This window comes from Pangasianodon hypophthalmus, chromosome 14 (genome assembly GCF_027358585.1).
Source record: "Pangasianodon hypophthalmus isolate fPanHyp1 chromosome 14, fPanHyp1.pri, whole genome shotgun sequence".
NCBI lineage: Eukaryota > Metazoa > Chordata > Actinopteri > Siluriformes > Pangasiidae > Pangasianodon > Pangasianodon hypophthalmus.
In genome coordinates this window covers 10,168,367-10,190,599 of record NC_069723.1, presented here as the reverse complement: position 1 = coordinate 10,190,599, position 22,233 = coordinate 10,168,367, and the positions used below count along the sequence as shown (strand labels likewise).

Sequence of the window (22,233 nt, the reverse complement as noted above, 5' to 3'; positions counted from 1 at the left end):
TTTCCTCCGGGTACTCCGATTTCCTCCCCCAGCCCGAAAACATGCATTGTAGGCTGATTGGCATTTCCAAATTGTCTCTAGTGTGTGAATGGAGGTGTATGAGTGTGTGCGTGATTGTGCCCTGCGATGGGTTGGCACCCCTTCCAGGGTGTCCCCTGCTTTGTGCCCCGAGTCCTTTGGGATAGGCTCCAGGCGACCCTGTGGCCCTGTGTAGGAAAAGAGGTGCAGAAAACAGATGGATGGATATTTAGGAAAGGCAGTGTTATCATTACAGGCATTCATTTATAAGGTAGAAAATTGAAGCTGCTTCACTGATAGTTACCAACGTTCCTCCATGTCATTCAAAAACTACATTTAAACAGTAAAAACTCTCTGATTAATTGGAGCAGGTGCATGTGGGGTGGCAAAGTAGAGCCCCAGTTTGATCCTGAGCTGGGGTTACTGTTTTTTGTGGCGCTTCCATGCATGTTCTTACCGTGTGGGTCTCATTCAGGTTCTCTGGTTTCCTCCTGTGACTTGAAAAACAAGCCAGTAGGTGGACTGGCTAAGATTACACCTAGGTGTGAATGAGTGTGTGAATGTGTGTGCATGGTGCCCTGCAATAGTCTGGCAGCCCATTCAGGGTGTATTCCGACCTGAAACCTGGTGTTCCCGGGGATAGGCTCCGGTCCACCACAACCCTGACCAGAATAAAGCGACTACTGAAAGTGAGTGAGATGCATGGGGATCATGATTGGAGCATAACTTTCTGAAAATGTAAAATGTGGTATGGTAACCGTTGTTGTACACTATATGGCCAAAAGTATGTGGAGACCTGACCAATTGTGCTTCCAACTTTGGCAATGATTTGAACCGATATGTGGGCTTTCCCCAAACTTTTGCCAAAGTTGGAAGCACACAGTTGTACAGGATGTATACTGTTGTATACTGTAGCATTACAATTTCCCATCACTGGAACTAAGAGGCCCGAACATGTTCCCGCATGACAATGCCCCTGTGCACAAAGCGAGGTCTATTGAGTCATGGTTTGGTTTGGAAGAACTCGAGTGGTCTGCACAGAGCCCTGACCTCAACCCCACTGAGCAGCTTTGGGATGAACTGGAACTCCAACTGACCCCAGGCCTCCTCACCCAACATCAGCGCCTGACCTCACTAATGCTCTTGTGGCTGAATGAACACAAATCCCCACAGCCACACTCCAAAATGTAGTGGCAAGCCTTCCCAGAAGAATGGAGGTTATTATAAGAGCAAAGACGAAAATGAATCTGGAATGGGATGTTCAAAAAGCACATATGAGTGTGATGGTCATGTGTCCACAAACTTTCGCCCATAGTGTAGACCATAGTCTAGTGACCATAGTGTAGAAGATATTGATAAGTAAGACAAATGCAAAACAGAGTCTGAAGAAGTGCAAAATAACTTCATAGAGCATTCAGCAGGTTTTTAGCATATGGTTTTTCTCTGAATTTTGTATAATCACACTCACAATCACATGCATTAATATTGTGCAACGGCGTGTAAGCCTTCATTTAAATCACTTCATTTAAATTGCGTGTGTGCAGATAGGTAGAGAGATAGATGTATATGTATAATTGAATCTACAGTACAGTGGGTTTGCGACTGGATGGCAGTACCTAAAATGAAAACTGTCTTCACTGGCTTATAAATCTGCACTATACTGCTAGAACAGCAGTTGAACTCAAATCCTTATTCATAAATCTATAGGAGTAGGCATGAAGAAGCAAATAGATTATTTGATGATGTAATAAATCAAAATGACAATCGAAATTCTCACTCATCCGTCTCCTCAGCTTGGATGAACACTGAAAATCTGTTCTTTTGAATGAAACTTCCAGATAAACCTAAGAGACTACACCTTTTCTTCTTTTCGATGAGACACAGACTTATGTTCTCTCTCCAATCTGTACCCTCGAGAGTGGTGCAGTGGCCGGAGTTAATGAGGAAATGAATTTTTAACGTCATCCTGTTAATGAAGTTTTAAAGACATTTTGTACATCCGTCTTGCACGGCTTTCAGCTCTTTGAGTGAGTCAAGCTATACTTGTATCAGAGATCTAGTCTTTATAATACTCATGGGATAATTGAACATTTTAAAATGATTCTCATCGGTTCTACACACCCGTTTGAATGCTTGTCCTTACGCTTACACAAACGATTATTGATTTCTTTGTCAGAGCAGAGTAACTGAGTCAGTATCCCTGAATGAAATCTAATAATTTAGGCACTATTTGTGTCTGTTCCATCAGTGAAACACGAGATCAGTATATCAAAAAAAGAAAGCATACTTTCAATCTGGAAATGTTTGGTGAATTAGGAGCATCTCTAAATGCTGGGAGTCAATCCTCCTTTCCCAGCCCTCTTTGTGTTACACCTCAGACCTCTGTCACTATCAGCTGCACTTAGCGGCCTCCTTGTTGCCTAGGAACTGAAAGCATCAGCAACGACCTCAGAAGTTTAACTGCATCAATTCACCATTTATACAGCTGCAGCTTGCAGGGATTGTGTGAGGAGGCTTTCTCCACACCAAAACAGTTGCTATTACTCTATATTCATTACTCTGCCTCGTCTGCACTTTGTGGTCATGCAGCGTTATTGAACATCATTCAGAATGATATTGACCATCATTCCATTTCAATTCAGTTTTGCTTCCATACACGTAGACTTTGTACATGTGTCTTTTTTATTGAAACTGATTTTTCCCCCGTATGATGACTGTCAGTACAACTTTAGTTTACTTTCATTCTAATTTGCTGTGCCGTCATAAAAAGGATGCTGACGGGATCTCTCCGTACTGGTCAGCGACCGTTATTCAGAAGATTCTTGTATTCATTCATTCATCTTCAGTAACTGCTTTAATCTGGGTAGGAGCCTGTCGCATTGATACTGGGCATGAGGTGGGGAAGCACCCTGGATGGGCACCATTCACACACACACACACTATGAGGGGCAATTTAGAGTAGCCAATCCACCTGCATGTTTTTGGGAGGTGGGATGAAACTGGAGAACCTGGGGAGAACATGTGAAACCCCACACAGACAGTAACCAAAGCTCAGGATTGAACCAGGGACCCTGGAGCTGTGAGGTGACAAATATACCCACTGTGCCACCCTATTTTGTATTTCCCCAATTCTAATATGAAAGTTTTTCATTAAGAATATACACACTGTCTGTCAGAAAGTTAAAAAAAAAAAAATTAAAAGATCATCTAGATTACCCAAATGTTAATTTCGTCTGTTGGTTTACTTCTGGATTTTATGCAAAGTGCATGCAGATTCATAATGTATTTCACTTATAGTACTATATGTTCTGTGTAAAACTGAATTCTATGGTGATACTCAGGCTATTACCATTAATGTTCAATGCTGTACTATTTACTACACAATAAACTACTAATGTAAAATGAATGCAAAATACTTTTTGTAGCATAAAAATATATATTTTTTAAAATGGAGACTAACTCACTTCCAGATATGAGATTTTTTATTTTTTAAATTGGCATTTCCATTATATTGTGTACTCTTCATTTTTGTTACTGCTCTTCTCTTTTATGCTCTTAATCCCCAAAATCCCAGTTTTTTTGTGACAGTAATTTTCTGCTTGTCATAAGTCTATTATAGCCTTTTAAATTCAGTCAGGGACCAAGGTTTTACGCTGTACCATGGCCGCAGTCAAGTGAAACATCTGGGATGCTACGATATGTCCATAAAACATGTACGCATCAACTGACAGGCCCCCTTTATCCTCCAGCTGTAATAATCCATGAAAAATGACTTCATTAAAGCCATTGTTCCTGCTGTCAGCCAGGCTGGAGGATATTATTTAATGCCATACTGTTCAACCCAGTTCAGTAGGAGGCTCTTCAAAGCAAATCTTCTGACTTGCATTAAACTTATATTTATGCAGTCTGTGACCCCATCTAAACCTGCTGAACCATGCAGTCAGAAATGCATAATGTAATCGGGTGTGTGTCAGCCACTCAAGTGCCAGATACCTGTTTAAAATATTTGAATAAATGAACTAGCAAGTAGTGCTGACATGATGACTGAACAAGTGAGATCCAGCAGCAATGCAAACACATAGCACAACGTCTTGTGATAAGAGTTTCCCCACAATCAGTGGAGTAATACAAATTTATAGCATTCTCCAGTATTACTTTTACTAGCTGTGGTTCTATTTCACCCTTGCTAACCACCAGGGGTGGTGAGAATTATCTGGATACCTTCTTGCGCCCATGTGCACACACACCTTAGACCTTCAGCAAAGTCACAAAATGACATAAGATGCAGTATTTGGAACAAATACCGCTGTCACGCAGCCATCTTTCCCTTTCCTCTTCTTGCCTTGTTTAAGTGTCAGATCATGTACACCCTATGGAGCTATCTTCTTAACAGCTTGTAAGCACAGTCAGAGCTTTGTCCTCCAAAGCTGGTGATAGAATCCTATAATGTCTTCTGCTTAGAGTTGATCTTCCCAATATAGCCTTATTAGCTGTCACTCACTGCATTATTAGCTCTATGAATTGCTCCTTTCCTTCTGGGGTGGGGTTCTCCCTCACCAACACTTTTCCAATTGTTCACATCCACTGCCTGTCAATAAGTGCTGCTGGTCAAGTTGCTCTCCCTCGCCATACAGTGCTCTCTTAGCCTAAGCTTGAAACACAAATACTAGGACTGAAGTCGAATTTCCCTCCATTCTCCACTCATTTTTACTGCTGGCTCAGGTTCTCTCCCAGTGTTATGTCCCCAAATTTCCCAACCTTTTGCTGTCTGACTCACTGGCGAGCCTATGGCTAAGTGTCACTAGCATGGTTGATTAGGTTTCCCTTGCTGTACTGTGCACTGTTCACTATATTAGGTGGATTGCTAACACACAGTGCTTCATTACTGTTCAGGGTGCTAGGACTGTTGACAGCAGCTGCAGCATTAGTTCCCTTGGGCTTGCTGGAACTTAGAGACTTTCAGAAGTAGAATGTCAGCCTATGGCTGGACTCCAAACATCACAGACAGAGATATGTCCTCATTTTAGCAAGAGGAGCACAGGCTATAGCTTGCTGGAGATGTAAAGCTTTTCTAATGAAAGGGGTCTGCTTAGCACTGGTGCCCATTGGTGAGAGATAGTCACCCCAAACACATCCCTTAATGTACTATCTGGGAAGCAGTGTGGTGCCAGAAGTGATGTCCTAGATCTGAGAAAGGTTTGGCAGGGCACAGGTGGTCCTTTTCACCAAGTCAATTCATTGCTGATTGCAGTTCTCCCTACTGAAGGTAGACAGCACACTGGGATTAGGATGCACTAACACACAAATGGCTTCACCATCCACTGTACACCTTTCTGCATCTACTGCTGATTCTGCCCACATTACGCAGAATTCATAAACTTGGCCAGAGATTCTTACTCATAGCCTTGAGATGGCCACGAAGGCTTTAGTTTCCACTGCTATTTTTGCTAATGGTTGGAATACCTTGGCAGCTTCCTCTCTGAGCAGATCTGCTATACCAAATGAATGGAGAGATTTGGCATCTCCAGCCAAGTCACATGTACCTGTGAGTTTGGACCCTCAGAATGAAGTGCAGACTGAGTACTGTGACCTAGTGATCCAGGAAACACTCCTGAATGCAAAAGCCCTAGTACACAGGGCTTGTAGTTGGTAGCTGTTCTGGGAATGATGTGCACCTTGTTGACTGGATGTGGTACACTGCCCCATTCCCAACATGCTAGACAGGAGCAAGTCCCTGTCTACATCACAGCACCATGGATGGCATCTCTCAGGGGGCTCATAAACGTATTACGACTTTTCTGAAAGGGGTGAGGTGCCTCTAGTCACCACGATTCCCCAAGAGCCTGGCGTTTCTTCCTTGCTTGAGTCCCTTAAGGCTCTTCCTTACAAGCCTATCCACGAATCCAAAATGAAAATGGTGTCTCTTAAAAACTGCCAATCAGCAGAAACAGTGCGAGAACTGCATGATTTGGCAGTAAGCTTGCCTTGCATGCACTGGTGGCCAGATGACTCTGGGGTGGCGCAAACCTGTATTTTCTGCCCAAGGCCATATCTCCCAATTGTGTAAATCAGTTGATTTGACCCTGCAGTGTTCTAAGGGGGAAAACCTGCAGACCGGTCCTTCTTGTTCCCATCTAACTACTGCAAAGTTGATTCTATAACTTGAGGGTGTGGCAAAAGACCACAATCAAATGATTGTGAAATGCAGACATTCAGTAAAATAAAACTGTGAAAAAGAAAACAATTCTGTAGGTTGTACGTGCTCTGAAAGTCTATATTTAAAAAAAAAATGAAAGTACAGTAAAGATCATAATTTTTTTTTTTTTTTTTTTTTACATTTTTTTACATTCTACCATTGCCACAAGCTATTCCAAAATTAGGCTGCTTTTTATCTGATGTAACTGCTGAACTGGTTACAGCTAGAATCGAGACTAAGTTATACTGTATTTCTTGCTTCTCGCCCCCAGCCACAGCTCCCACTCCAGTCACGCTCACTTGCACAGTCCAGGCAGACACCCACATCCCACCCTATCACAGTGCTGTAATTACCCTTGCTTTTGGTTCTCTTCTAAAAGCTTAAAACTTCCAGGAAGAAACTGCGATTAATTAGTGTGCCTGGCAATCTATTGACAGTAGAAAAAGACCAGAAAGTTCCATCTATGTTTGTCACAGCTTCCTACATTCCCAGGGGAACTTATCAATTAAACACTGTCTAATTATAATCACATGCTGTTACACTATCAGAGCTAATTAGCAGCTGTTAATCTCTTTTGGCACAAATGTGAGGTGGACGTTGAGCTGGACATCACCTCCACATTTGCCATAATGATGACATGTCTTTTCATGTTATTTGCAGGTGAAGCAGATTATGGAGGAGGCAGTCACCAAGAAATTTGTACATGAAGACAGCAGCCATGTCATCGCTCTGTGCAGTGAGTAGATATCTTAGATATCTCCTACATGTACTTCTCAGATAGGTATTAACACAGTTGAAAAGATCCATGGAAGCTAATATCGACGTGACTCATCCTGAAAGATGGCTTTTGATGTCATCCGGATTAGCTTTGCACAGGTTTATGAGCAAGGGTTTGAAAGGCATCATTAGGGACTGCAATCTCCTGTGAGAAGGCAGCTGACTCTAAGTGACTTGGTGGTTCCGGAGCTTTGGAAAAGAGCCAGAAGCATCCGCTGTTGATGACTGGGAACAAAAATGTATGACTCACCTCTCTCCTTCAGTGACGTAGAGGCAGGTGGATGCAAGCAGTACTACAATATATCAGTCATTACTGAATGTAGCACTGATCCCCTGTTAAGCAAGTCTGAACAAAATGTGCCAGGATATTAGATTAAAAGTAGCATGACTGCCACAGTGTGAATAGACTATACTACTCTCAGCAGCAGAAGAAGACAATCTCCGGCTGTCTATATTTATTATTATTATTATTATTATTATTATTATTAATAGTAGTAGTAGTTAGTATTATCATTATCATCATCATCATCATCACTGTTTTTTTTTGGCATAAGTATGTTTCTGCTTTACTCATATATACTGTACTTTCATTGTTTACTGAAATGTTAAGCCTTTCATGCCACCAATCTATTTTTGAAAAACAAATCCCTTGTTATTTCTCAGCTGTCCAGTTACGAACATGGTTCACTTCAAATAGCCGTCTTTGAGATCTGACTCAAAACTGTCTCTTTGCAAAAATATTGTTACTTTATTCACTGTTTCATACCGTCACACTGTCTCCTAGAATTAGCGCAAATACCAGAAATGTTCAGCCTCTAACGCATAATTTTTAGTTATCCTCCTAATGAGACAGTTGGCTAGACATACTTACATACTTATAGTCTGATAAAGTAGGCTAGCCCCAAGCTAACTAGTTAACTGAAATATAGCAAAGGCATGTAGTGCTGAATCGGACATCAACATCATTAGTACTGACTTGAAATTGATTGAATAATTTTTCATGTTTTTTTTTTTGTACTGTGGTTGTTGGCGCACTTTATGCTCTGTATGCTCTTTAATGCTAAATCCTCTATTAGTGTGTGTAATAATCGAGCATGCTACATTCTTCAGTCTGCCAAAGCAGAAATCAACAAACTCTTTAATCATTTTCTTTAAGATCGTTCTAAATGAACTGTCAGGACTGTGTAGTTCTTTAATGCACTTTTGTTTCAATACTTGCACACCACTTGCTTCACTACGCCTTCATTGCACTTGTTTTTTTGTTCAGAAGATTTGTATCAGCACTTTTTTTTCACTGGTGCTAGACTTCCTCTTCATTAACTCGGGAATACAGAGAGTCGGAGCTTGACGTTAGAGTGAGCAAAGTGTTAGCTGGTTAATAGAGCGGCTATTTAGTGTAGCCGCTCTATTAACCAGCTACACAATTCTTATATTTTGGCTCTTATATTTTCTTCAAACTGAATTTTTCAGTTTTCTGTCTCTAAAGCTAATGATTAGAGTGAAGAATTTCCTTTTATTCAGCTTTTATTCATGGAAATATTATTTCCGTGAGCAGTAACAACATATTTGTAATTGAATAGAAATTGAAATTCATTGAGTTACATTAGGAAGAATTAAAGCTCACTCTATGATCTTTTCTACTAACACATTGATGTAGTGGGCATAAAATAGGCACGTAAGACAAAATTTAGATTATAAAAATGCAAGGTAAGACTTTTGCACAGTATTGTACATCATGTCCTTCTGAGGCAGAAGATGGAGCCATATACGCAGTCGAAAGCTGTGTGTGCTTGATGGTCCTTGTTTTTTGGATGCATGAGAGAGTCGTGACAGCGAGGGTGTGCTGGGTGAGGAGCTTGCTCTCAGGCAGTGGTGGGGGGGGAGAGAACTCTGGGAGTGCTGCCAGCTACAGTCAGCACGGCTGAAACAGACAGCAGCTCTCTTTTAGTATACATCACAGCCACACAACAAGGATTCCCCCGCACAGCCTGCCTCCTCCACAGAGGAATCACGCAGATGACCCAACCCACACAGCCACACTTCCCCAACAGAGTATATTTGGAAATGCTGTGATCTTTTGGAGGAAAGCTGATGAAAGGCAAACTTGAAGCACATAATGTTGCCAGTCAGGAAGGAAGAAGAAGAGGGAGTTTGTGTAAAAGTTGAATCTGATCTTGACTGAGAAGTATGTCTGCTGTTTAGGTAGAAATGGGCAACTTTTCCGATATTTGTTTTTCTGCTTGAGTTTGGCAGCTCAAGAAACAGACTCGCACAATGACCAGATGGCTTGTGTGTGAAAAGGCACCTGTTTCCAACCTTCATTAGAGTGCTGGTCTTGCGTTGGATGTGTGAGGTTAGCGGTGGTGATGTGCCATCGCGTCTCTGGAACTTGCACTTGCTCCCCTCTAGAGAGTACACACCGTACTGCTACCTCTATGACACCGACCTATTAGCTACTTAACAGGAACCTGGTAATAGCCGCTCTCCTGGTGCCTTCACAGCAGCTGCTTGTTTGAGGACCTCACATTTACAATCTGAGACCACTAGTGAAAATGCTTCTGTTTTGCATTCTTTCCTTTTCTTTCAAAATTTTCTTTACAAATTGTATTATCAGCATTAACTTAAGTGAAAAGTAGAATCTTAGAAATATTTACATCAATTTCATAATTTCCTTGTATATGCTATATCGCCCTTTTGTTTTAATGACAGCTTGTATGTGGCATGTGGCACGGACTTCATGAGTTTATGAAAAACCTGGCAACCCAGGTTCGATCAAATCTAATCATCAAATCATGTAAGAACACATGCTTTAATGAAAGAAATAAAAATTTTGTACAAAATAATTAACATGAGTCAATTACAAATTTGATTAAATATAAATTCTAAGCTAAAAAACGGTGCAGTAGTAGTTTAGTATTCAAGATATTGAACATTTCCTTTCTTCATTTAAAATTTTCCAAGTTCGAAAACATTCTTTTTTAATTTTAAAACAATAATGATCGGTGTGGTTTCAGACTCGTGAATCCCGTTGAATGTGCACCTTGTGTATGTGAGTGTGAGAATGTAATGGCTTGATTTTCCAGCATTACAGTTTAATGATTATCTAAACCTGTGGGCTTTAGGCAGAGAACTGAAGAAGCCTCATCATGCCTGTTTATTTCTTTAATTTTCAGCAATTTAACTTTTCCAGAATTTTCACTGTTATAAAAGTGCCTCCTTATGCTTTTTTTTTCCCCCTCATGAAATCTTTTGCATTTGCATGTACGCTTCATTGCCCACAAGCAGATTATTATGAGAACATATGCAGTTTCTCAGAAAATTAACAAATAACTCGTGTTATTTGGCGTGTGGGCAAGTTCAAGGGTCAACACAAATGGGTGGGAGTGGAATGAACATTTAAATAATTAACACAGCTTTAAAAAGTGCCTGAGCTGTACAGAGACTCCAGTGCTGTGTGCCCTTTAATTTGGAGAGTGTTAATGAGTAATGTGGAAATAATTACCTAAATCCCAGTTGGCATTACTTGTTTGGTTGTGGAAAATACTAATTAATTAACAATTACTAGGCAAAATCTTATGATGATTGTCGTAAACAGTATATCTTGCATTGATCTTTTTGTCCAGCTTGTTGTGCTAGAAACTTTTGTGGCTACAGACTTTTTGGTGCACAGCAGTGGTTACAGAACATCTTGATATCTTATACTCTGTGCAAATTTAGCATTAGAGCTTTCTCTTGTCTAAAATATTGAAATAACCAGTAAACAATCTTAGGCCATATCATGTGACATCCTGTGGCTTGGCGAAAAATAAAGAAAAAGCAGGACATTCTGGGTTACATCAGCTAGCAGCTCCTCTAGAGACTACTTCAAACAGTGCTATAGACAAGTAACTAATGGTGCTTTTATGGTCTTGTGTGCTACATTTGCAGTAAGAATCACTCAGGGTTTGAAAAGAGCTTGCCAGCTTGCAAATTGAACATCTGCAACACTGTGGTAATTAGGTAGTAATGACTGAATGAATAGAGATATGAGTCACTTGTGTTTATCTAGTATTGCCGCTGCAGATTCTCACAAGGCAACAAAGATTGAACATGCAATTGAAAGTGCGGAGAGGTTATTACTGAGAAAATAAAATTTCATTGCAAGCACACATGGTGTGTAGATGTCAAAACTGCTCCTGCTTCATTCACCAATCAGCTAGTGGATGCCATGATGCTTTCTGACCGCCACACAATGTCTCTTGCACTTTTTTTTTGGATGAATTGAGGTGAAAGCCATGATTGATTACACCTCTTAATGCACTTCAGTCTCAAAGTCTAGACTTGGTTTTTAAATGGTTTAAACATGTTCGTGGATTATTGTCTTGAAGAAGAAAGCAAACCCCACACCCTTGCAGAAGATACTGAGGAACCTTGAGAAAGAAAAAAAAATGTTCCTTTTAGTGAAGTGTTATAGCTACATGTTATACAAGTTTTAGAGTTTAAACAATATTAAGCTAGTGGAAGCCCAACAGCACTTCATTTGCATCTGGAAGTTCTCAAAACACAACCCAGAGGCATCCCATCTCAGGAACGTCAGCCTGTAATTTCAGAGCCAAATTTCTGGCATATAGTCAGATGACCAAAAAGTATCAATGTGCAAATGCTATTGGAGGTGATCTGTTCGTATTTATGCAATATCCATATTGATAACGAACCTTCACCTTTTAATAGCAAGTCTAATTCCATTTATTAATTGGATAGCAAAGAAAAGCAAATCTAATTTTGGGCATCTCTTCCATCTGTTGAAATGTAGCCTTGTGGCTCGATGAGACAAGCTGTAGGTTGATGAAATGTCTAATTATTTGCACCAAACCCCACTTTGACAGGCATCATTACATTTGAAATTGAATCTAGTTGTGGAGCTAATTTAGAATGACAAGCTCGAGAAGTCACTAGAGACCCTGGAAAAGGCTCAGGTATTCCACCGCTTACTGCATCTCCATGACAACACACTGTCTCTCTCTCAGCACACATTTGGCTATGTCAAAAGCTATTACGTGCAAATACATTCAAACATACTCTCTCTCTCTCACACACATACACATGCACACACGTACACATTCACACAAACACAGGCTATCTATTTTCTCTGTTAGTGGTCTTAATTAAGGTTATTTCAGGATTTCCAGAGGCTTTGTGGCTGGCATGGAGTTTTGTGATGACTTATCCTGAACTGACAAAGTCCATCGCACTGGGTGGTGTTTCAGAGCATCCCTTTATGAGTTTTGGCATGTCTGATAGTCCGCCTCTGATCTCTCCCAGATTTGGACAGAGCAGATTCAAGAGGAGCTCTTTGAGACATCACACTGAGGCATGTCGGCTCTCCTGCAGCGTGACTCAAACACACACAGTCGATAAAGCTGAGTCGGATATGGTAGTGGGGACCATGAGAAACACCTGCACGCTCCCTGTTCCCTCTGATTTTAGCTCCAGGGGATGCACTCTGGGGGTCCCTGTGACATAGCTGCAGCAGTATGAACTCAGCTGGGCAAGAAGAAGCCATTTTTAACATGCTCTCTCTTTATTCAAGAGCCTACAGAGATGTCTACTCATTTACTTTTATGTGGGAACTGAACAGTGATTAATTGGAAAGGGGTTAATTGTGAACACAAGCTGAAATCACAGGAAGATTGACACTGCAATTGATCAAGACTTGTACATTCATTACCGGGAGAGAACGACCTCTTGAAGACTTGACAGCTGATTTTAAACATCAGTGCAGTGAAGTGACAACAGGTGACTCAGTGAAGAAGAAGAAACGGAAGGAGTGAATTTGGTGCGATTCAGAAACAAAAGAGCCATTGGCCATTTGTGCTGAGGATGAATTCTTCCTAAAATGAATGGCGCAGCTGGGATGCAGACTGAGATTATGGCTTAAGCAGAAAGAAGATGCAGATGATAAACATATCTCAAGTAGCTGAAATGTAAATTGCACAAACTGAGTCCCGGTTTGTTTTTAACTGTGAAGACTTTTATAAAGTTTTCAGTCACCCAGGATCCAGAGGCAGTTTTGGGAACACCTTGAATGGGATGCCAGTCTATTGGCACCATGCTCACACACATTCACACATTCATTTTCACCTAGGGACAATTTAGCATGGCCAATTCACTTACCTGCATGTTTTAGGAGGTGGGAGGAAACAGAACCTGGAGAAAACCCACACAGGCAGAGGACACCATGCAAAACTCCACACAGACAGTAACCCAAGCTCTGGATCAAACTGGGGACCATGGGGCTGTGAGGTCTCAGCTCTACAAGCTGCTTGTTTTATAATTTTGCCACTAATCAGACACAGTGAAGCCTCTAGGATTAATTTTGAAACATCCTGTACACTTGATTTACTACAACAAGCCCTCTGAAATTATGACAGTCGGGGTACTACTAACTTCATCATCACACTCCAACCAACTGAGATCACTGACACTCTCCAGGTCCTGGATTTTAGTGCATGACTCTCGGTGTACATCTTGTGTTTGCACCTTTTGTGTTGTCATGTATCAGAGATCAGTGTTTCATCTGTCTAAGGAGTTATCCAGAATGACTTATAGAAGTGCTTCGTACTCTCCCTCAAAAATATCGTTATGCTATTTCAATAGCCCAAGGTCTAAGAATACCATCGAGCTAAGAAAGTCTGTTAGAATAACAGGAAAGCTCCTGAGTGGTGCAACAGGAAAGTGTTCACCCTATTGTCCGGAGATCACGAGTTTGAATCCTGACAATACCACAGCTATCTGTGGCCGGGAGTCGAGAGCACAACTGGCCATGCTCCCTGGGTGGGGGGGATGTTATATTCTCTTTTCCCAGTTCAACAATAGCCAATCTCAGGTGTCTGTGAGCTCATGCATGCAGAAGAGGGCAGATAGTGCTTTCCTCCGGGTGTGTTACCCTGCCCTGATAGGAGAGAGTTAGCTAGTGAGTGGGTGGGAATTGGCAAGATCAAACTGGGGAGGTTTTTTTAAAATCAATTAAGGAAGCGGTAATTGAAGTAGAGGTAGGTCTTTAGTCTTTGTTGGAAGACAGCTAGTGACTCAGCTGTTTGGACAGCCAGGGGAAGTTCATTCAACCACTGAGTCGTGATCAGTGCACCTGTTGGAGTGGTGTGTTTTGTGTTGTGTTGGCTGGAGTATGACCAGGTACACTGTTAATTAATTACTTGACTTTCCTTTTTAACATGAGCAGTTGGCCTGCACAAACAAACAGAATCAGAATGCTAAATGAACATCTCATTGCCAGACGGTTTACATTAACTCCTATGTCGCTCAGTTTAACCTATAAAAAGCTCATCCTGCCTCTACTGAAAAGCTGTAGATTTGTAGTTCTGTTGTTTTGTTCACACAGTACACAGTAACCCAATTCACTCAGATGCTCTCAGCAGGAGCCCATCGAGCACGACTCCAGGTGCCCATCGGAAGTCCTGTATTGTCTGTAATCCCTTTCCCACGGATGCTATTTCACAGACTTCTGCTTAATTAGAGAAGATGCCCTGGCTGAATTGAGAATTGAGCACAGGGTGGAATGGAGTGTTCATAATTTTTTATTGTGAAGATGAATGGGTTGTACAGGCTTCATGGCTTTGCGCCGCACCTGTTAAATCGGAGCTTGTGTGGGTAAGGAAAAGGAGATTTATCTGTTTAATATTTTAATATTCCCTTTCCCCCTTATGATATTTATTTCAAAAACAATGTTTATCATGTTTATGTGACCCTTTAGTCAGACAGAAAAGATGGTTTTATGATATATGATGTTTTTTTTTGTTTTTTTTAACCCAATGATGTGTTTCATTACACTGTGTATATAATTGTGGTCCTATTGATACTTGCAGATGTTTTTCAGATCCAAAGCCATTTGTGATGATGAGCTTGAGCTTGCTTGGTACCCACTGGGTTGTTCCATATGATGCTATATAAGGATGGTTTCTCACCTATTAGTTGTTTTTTTTGGAATACGAACAGTATCCAGTATTTTGGTTTGGAACAGTATCACAGTCAACATAATTAAACAAAAGAAAAAGCAAAAAAAAACATTGGCCATCTGGCATGTAGGGCTGAAAACAAACTTGTAAAATGCTTTCATTCATTGGTCAGAAATAGGAAGACTGAAAAAGGTAAACCTTTGCCAAGTGTGCAGAGAAATCACAAAAATCAACTGAACACAGATAATATGGAGCTGGTGCTAAATAAATGAATAGATAATTCTTTAAATAATTAGTTTAAAACATTTTGTGTAGAAATGCCTAGAACATTTCTGCAGCACTACAGCTCTGTCATTTGGCCCAGTTTGCACCTCGCAGCTCCGTTTAGCGGCTCACATCTACAGGATGTTGTGCCTGTAACCGAAAATACACAGCATGTTTGATTTACTTCCTGCAGTTGGGTTGATTCTTGGTTGAATTATTTATTCACTGCAATCGAACCACGCTAGTGAGTTCTACCTCGCTCAAACCGTCTCAGATTGCTTGTTTAGGTCTACACCTGAGTGTGGTTGCTGTGTCCTCTCCTGGCCAAACGACAGCACCAAGGGGGAAAATGTGTCAGGATTGGATTCAAACGTACTAAATACTTCATATGTGAAATCTGGTTCTGAGAACCTCAAAAACACACTGGTCTGGGGCTCACATTAACCAAACTCTGGTGTGGTTCGCATTGTGTGTGTAAGATATCCACTCTCAGTGCTGCATGCCAAGTAATGTGATTGGTGCAACTAGTCCTGTCTCAAGTTGCGTGATGGGAAAGGGTTATTATAGTCAGCAGAGGAGACTGAACGCCCCACTGATATCTGATATATGAGGCGAAGAACGCGTTCAAACACAAATGGCCACAACTCATAAAAATTCTGAAGTGTTTTTATATTTAAGCAGCTTCTACTCAAAGGCTTCACTCGAACAATTGATCAGGGTTGAGCTAAAGTAAAGAAAAATAAACTCCGTCAGCAGTATTTGAAAGTATACGTTTCGTCATTTAGAAAGACAGGAAGAAATGATCACTATTATCATAGTACTAGTTTTCAAGGTTACCAAGGTTAGATTACCAAGGTTACTGTAATTAGCTCACCTTTGTGGTGCGAGTTCTTGCCCTGACAGCATAGTGAAAATCGCATGTCTTTTTGTATGGGCTTGGCTCCTCATTCTCAGCTGTTCCTTCACAATGACACGCGATGCATCCAAAAAGCTCTGTTTGGGTGTTCAGTACCAAAGGAAGATAGTAAAAATAAATAAATAATTAAATAAAAAATAAACGTACATTCACAAAGTGACGTAATCGAGCCACGGTTTGTAAGGAATTCTTCTATGTGGAAAAAAACCTGAGCCTATGAGTCCCCAGACAATCCCAGAATTTGTCCTGGGTGCAGACTCGAGTATTTGGGCCGAGTGTGAAAACACCCTAACAGAAAGTTGATTTGGGAACCTTTCTCTCAGCGTAGGCAGAAGATATCACAACCAACCTGATTCCCATTTGGCCCATAGTCCAACTTATGATCCTCTGTACCCTTCTCTCTTTTGCACAAGAAATTACAGCTCTGATGGACAATCAGAGAAAATCAATATTTAATCACCTCGTGAGATATCCTGGCCAAAGAGGACTAGGAAAATGAGCAGGTGCTGGCCCCTTGGTCATTGGTATCTGGACTGACATTTGTCTTTTATGTCATCTTGTCACCTTAGTTGCTTCTTTATTCATCTGCATGATTGGAAATCAGGATGCTGATAACAAGTTGACGCATTTGCATAAACAAGTGTATGTTTGTGTTCATTTATCCATCCATTCATCCATCCATAATGTAAGCTTTAAGTAACCCACCATTTTAGTTCCTTGTTAGTGAGCTTGGTTAGAGGAATGGCATGCTTTAACACACTCAGTCTCCTAGCTTCTGTCCCAGTGACGACATCATGCTGCTATTATTAAAGGTGTTGCTCTGTTGGATAAATTTCACACAGCAGAAATAGCAGGGGTGCAGTATAACTCTGCCTGACAAATTTCCACAACCCTTCATTTTAGCTGTCAGGTATTATTTGGGGTGTTGGGAAAAGTGGTTGTGGGCTGACTTTATATGACATTAAAGTACTTATCCTTCCACAGCAAAGGGATCATGATTCTTTCGTGTTTTTCTTTATGCCCTGTCAAACTGGAACTCTTCTAAAAAAAAATTCTCTTCACCATCAGCATCTCCTGAACATCTGCGGAGTACGTTGTACTATTGCAGAAAATGCAGCTCTCTGGTGAATCTGGAATTAGTTTTCTTCCGGTCTTTATGGAAAGCATGGTCATCTGTCCAAAGCGTGTTTGCAGAAAGGAGGATAATATAAATCTTTACATGAACCACTCCTAAACTTACTCTCTGCTCCCAAACCACTGCAGGGTGGGGTGTGAGAGGGATGAGTCATTAAGCTGCTCTCCCACTCTCTTCTCACGCTCCTTCTTTGTCCCCTGTCTCCTTTCCTCGGTCTTTGCGGACTTGTGACCAGCAACTTTACATTTTGTCCTGCTGATACAGAGGAAGCCAACCCTGTACGCTTACTGACTCAGTGTTACATTTACATTACGTTTACATTTACGGCATTTGGCAGACGCCCTTATCCAGAGCGACTTACAATAGTGTATAGAAGTCTATCAAAAATACATTCCGATATTGGCTCGCTAGGTCACAAACTAGGAATACCATCAGTCCAAACTCTATTGGGGAGGTAATAAACAAGCACTCAGACAATGCTTTTTTTTTGTAAGTGCTAACTTAAGTATTTTATGAAGAGGTAAGTCTTTAGACGTCGTTTGAAGCCTGCCAGTGACTCAGCTGTTCGGACATCCAGGGGAAGTTCATTCCACCACCTAGGTGCCACAACAGAGAAGAGTCTCGATGCATGCCTTCCTTGTACCCTGAGAGATGGTGGGACCAGTCGAGCAGTGCTAGAGGATCGGAGGGAGCGTGGTGCCGTGCGAGGTGTGATAAGTGCTTTGAGATAAGTGGGTGCTGGTCCGTTTTTGGCTTTGTAGGCGAGCATCAGTGTTTTAAATCTGATGCGGGCAGCTACAGGAAGCTAGTGGAGGGAGCGTAGCAATGGGGTGGTGTGGGAGAACTTAGGAAGGTTGAAAACCAGTCGTGCGGCTGCATTTTGGATCAGTTGCAGAGGACGAATGGCGCTCAGAGGCAGACCTGCCAGGAGTGAGTTGCAGTAGTCCAGTCTTGAAATGACAAAGGATTGAACAAGCACCTGTGTGGCCTGTGTGGAAAGAAATGGACGGATTCTTCTGATGTTATAAAGGAGAAATCGACATGAGCATGTCAGATTAGCAGTGTGAGAGGAGAAGGACAGGTGATTGTGTTGTGAAATGCTTTTTCCTGAGCAGCACCTGCAGGGGGTCTGAATGATAACACAGAAACCCAGTCAACCTGTGAACGCTTGTTTATGACCTCTCAATGTTCGGATCTAATTACACTGAAATTCGGAGTGTCTGACTCATCTACACTATCCTGTTAATTAAACCACAGCAGCCCCAGTGGCTGTAGTCACTCTGCCGTGTACCAGTGCTCACAGTGTGTCTAACTGTAGATCGTCCACTCACATTCAGTACTCAGCAACATTCTCATGGGCTTTGTACGCACATCAAAGCAAATATGATTTTTAAAAAAAAAATTCTATTTGTAGTGTACAAATTACAAGTAATCAAATCTGATATGTTTGTTCAGATGGGATTTGTTTGTTCTGATTTGTTTGTTCAGTAGTTTTAAGGAAAAATCAATCCTGAACAACTTACATATTAATATTTATAACTACTTTTTGATCTTCCAGTATGTAAGGTTTATTTTATGGTGACATTCTGACACCGGTTACCTAAAGAGAAAAGATGCAGCAGCGCTTTAGTCCTTAATCTCTCTCGCTTCCTCATCTGTACACTCCGCTCAAATAGATAAGGTTCCAAAGCTTCAAATTTTCATGCTAAAACCTCCTTCAACTCCATCATGCTTGTCATTTTGTAGATCTTTGCTGTAACTCCGTGCACCTGAATCGTATAACTGCATTGCATTCACATTCTTTGAGTCCAACATTTGTAATCTCTACTCCTTTTAAATGAGGTTATTCATGGATATAATGTTGAATGTCACCAGAAAATGGTGAGTAAGTAAAGAAGCTGTTGTTCTTTTTGTTTTTTTGGAGCTAACAGTAAAATCGGACTGTTATTATTTATCACATGTAACTGTGTGAACAGTGTTCCTATTTGACATCGGTGTGGCAGACAAGCGCTAACGTCTCACAGGACTAACGAAAATACAGCAGCAACCAACAAATTAACACTAGAATCATTAGGCAAATCACAAATATTTCAACATGAACATATTTAATGTGTTTCAGAGTGAACTTTTCCTTTAAGTATTGACATGGGTGTATGTGCAATGAGTAGTGCAGGGCAGGTGAAAGCTAATTAGCTAGCTACCAATATACATATATTTTACATGATGCTAATGCCCAGCTTTGGTTCTGAATGTATTCAACACAGACAACAGAGATGAAAACTGAACAGTTTTTAAATGAAAAAAAAAAAAAGACAAGCCATGTCGTCATTGCTCTAGGCTTACAGACTCTCCTAACCTGCGTTCATGCTTGTTTTTTTCCATGTTCTTGTTCTTGTTTTTGACGTCAAGAAGTGCTGCACATGGAATAACAAAAAACTCCCACATGAAATCTGATTTGGCTGGGCAGACTGAGCCACATGTTCAGAAATCCAATGTTAATTAGATTTGACCCCTACATACAAATGTGGCTAGAATCTGATTGGAAATTGTTGGGTTTTGTGTGGTTTTTTTTCTGTTTCAGACTGACAAGAGAGAAAAGCTTTTTTGTTTAAATTGGATATGCTGAAAAATCCCCAAAATTTGAGCAGCCCAGTGGAAGATAACCATCTGATATTCCATAGGTGTAGTTTTCAAAGTCCAGATTTTGACCCCTTTGAAAGTTACGAGTCATAATACAGACATTAGAAACAGAATTATAATATGTATTGATTGAAAAAATCTTTAAAAAGCAGCCCACATGACTGATGAATCAGTGGGGAACGTCCATTTCCACAGACTTACTAGGTCAGCATTTTGTGCCAAATAATAGGCTCTGAGGAGGCACGCATGGCTTAATGCTACTGCAGTGAAGATAAAGCAGACAAAAGAAATAAAGGAGTTGCAAGCCATGTGATGGGAGGACAATCCTTTCTGTTAACTCTCTTAAGTCAGGTTAGTTTACTAGTTACTAGTTTTCTAGTTCTGTATTTACAAGCAAATAAATAGTGAAATGGAGTGACTTGGTTAGCTAACGTTAGCTGGCTTTAACATTACCACTGGCTGCTGAAAGTACTCAACATTGCATAAAATGCGTGGGTGTTGTCTAAGCTTATGTCACTTACCATTCTTTAGCACAATTGCCTTCTTTTATTACAATTGGAGCTGAGCATTAGTCAGGCACCTGCCACAATTCACGGGCCCTCACTCTCTGCTTGATTGTTCTTAACATTTCTCCACCGCTTTTACCCCAACCTTCTACCTCGTGCTCTCTCTTTTCTACTCTCCTGTTTCTCCTCTCTTTCCCTCCCACACAGCATACAGCTGCCTGGTGCTTCTGTTATGCAGTTCATTACTGTCAATTACAATGACTCACATCTCCAGCTTGGCAGCACATTCACAGGTAGCTCCTCCCAACAAAGGCGCAGATGTCACACAGACACACACTCGCTCGACTCCCATCTCTGTCATGGATGATTACAAGTACTGGTTATAGCCGTGGATCACTAGATCATCACTAGACATCTATTTCTTTTAGTAAATGGTAATTTCTTTTCAATTTATAAATCATAACTTTATTCATTTAAATTAAATACACATCGAAAGCATAACCTATATTAAATTAAATTAAACATCAGAAGGAAATAGACTACTTGTAGATTGTGGACCTCTACAAGCCAAATGGTAGACGGTAGGTATTGATCTGATCTGCAACCTATGGACTGTTTTCTTTCTTTCTTTTTTTTTCTTTCTTTAATTAATTTTAAAAAATATATCCACCGTAAGTTGGTTTACACATGTAATAATACTGGGTAGGACCCAGCCTTTGCTCAGAGAACAGCCTTCATTCGTCATGGCATGGATTCCACTAGGTGTTGGAAACATGTTTTTGAGATTCTGATCCATATTGACATGATTGCATCACATAATTGCTGCAGATTTGTCAGCTGCACATTAATGCTGCGAATCATCCGTTCAGATCTGGTGACTGGGGAAGCCACTGAAGTACACTGAACTCATCGTTATTTTCCTGGAACCAGTTTGAGACTTATGCTTTGTGATATGGCACTTTGTCATCCTGGAAGTATCCATTATAAGATGGCCATAAGTTGTGGCCATAAAGGCATGTGGTCATCAACAGTACTCAGATTGGCTGTGGAATTCAAATGATTCCGTTATTAAGGGGCCCGATGTGAGCCAAGAAAACATTCCCCACACCATTACACCACCACTACCAGCCTGAACTGTAGACACAAGGCATGCTGGATCCAAGGATTCATGCTTTTGAGGCCATTCTGTGTAAACTCTAGAGACATATACATGAATATCCCAAGAGTTTCAGCAGTTTCTGAAATACTAATCTGACTGGCACCAACAACCATACCACAGTCAAAGTCATTGAGATCACATTTCTTCTGCATTCGGATGTTTGATGTGAACATCAACTAAAGCTCTTGTGCTGCTGCCACATGATTGGCTGATTGGGTAATTGCATGAATGTACAAGTATACAGGTGTTTCTAATAAAGCACACTATATGGCCAAAAGTATTTTGACACCTGGCCTTCACACTCATATGCTGGCCCTCAAACAGTTATATAAAATGACTTTGTGTGCTGTTGTATTAATATTTCCCTTCACTGGAACTAAGGGGCCCAAACATGTTCCAGCATAACAATGCCCCTCTCTGAGTGTATACTTTTCCGCATTACAAAAATTACATTGAGTCTATCAGCGAGGCAACTTCGCATGTGGGACTGGTGATTTCCAGGGTGTATTTCAAGTGTATTTGTCTATGAGCTCTAAAAGATGCAAAGCGTATAGCATTCAGTTTGTCATTCTGGCTGCTAGAGGAAGTCTGGTAAAACACTTAAGATGGCGATATGAGAGCAGCCCTACAAGTTAATATCTAATGCCCTTTTAATTATTGTTGCAGAAAC

The 22,233-nt window shown here is 40.9% G+C and overlaps 1 protein-coding gene across 3 annotated transcripts in view; it reads left to right on the top strand.

Moving 5' to 3' along the window:
• sgsm2 (small G protein signaling modulator 2) overlaps positions 1–22,233 on the top strand; it is a 47,662-nt gene that overhangs the window by 1,326 nt on the left and 24,103 nt on the right. For all 3 annotated transcript variants that reach the window (XM_026923875.3, XM_026923874.3, XM_026923876.3), the window contains exon 2: positions 6,875–6,950. In XM_026923875.3, the coding sequence (XP_026779676.3) occupies positions 6,875–6,950 (76 nt within the window). The remainder of the gene's footprint in view (positions 1–6,874; positions 6,951–22,233) is intronic.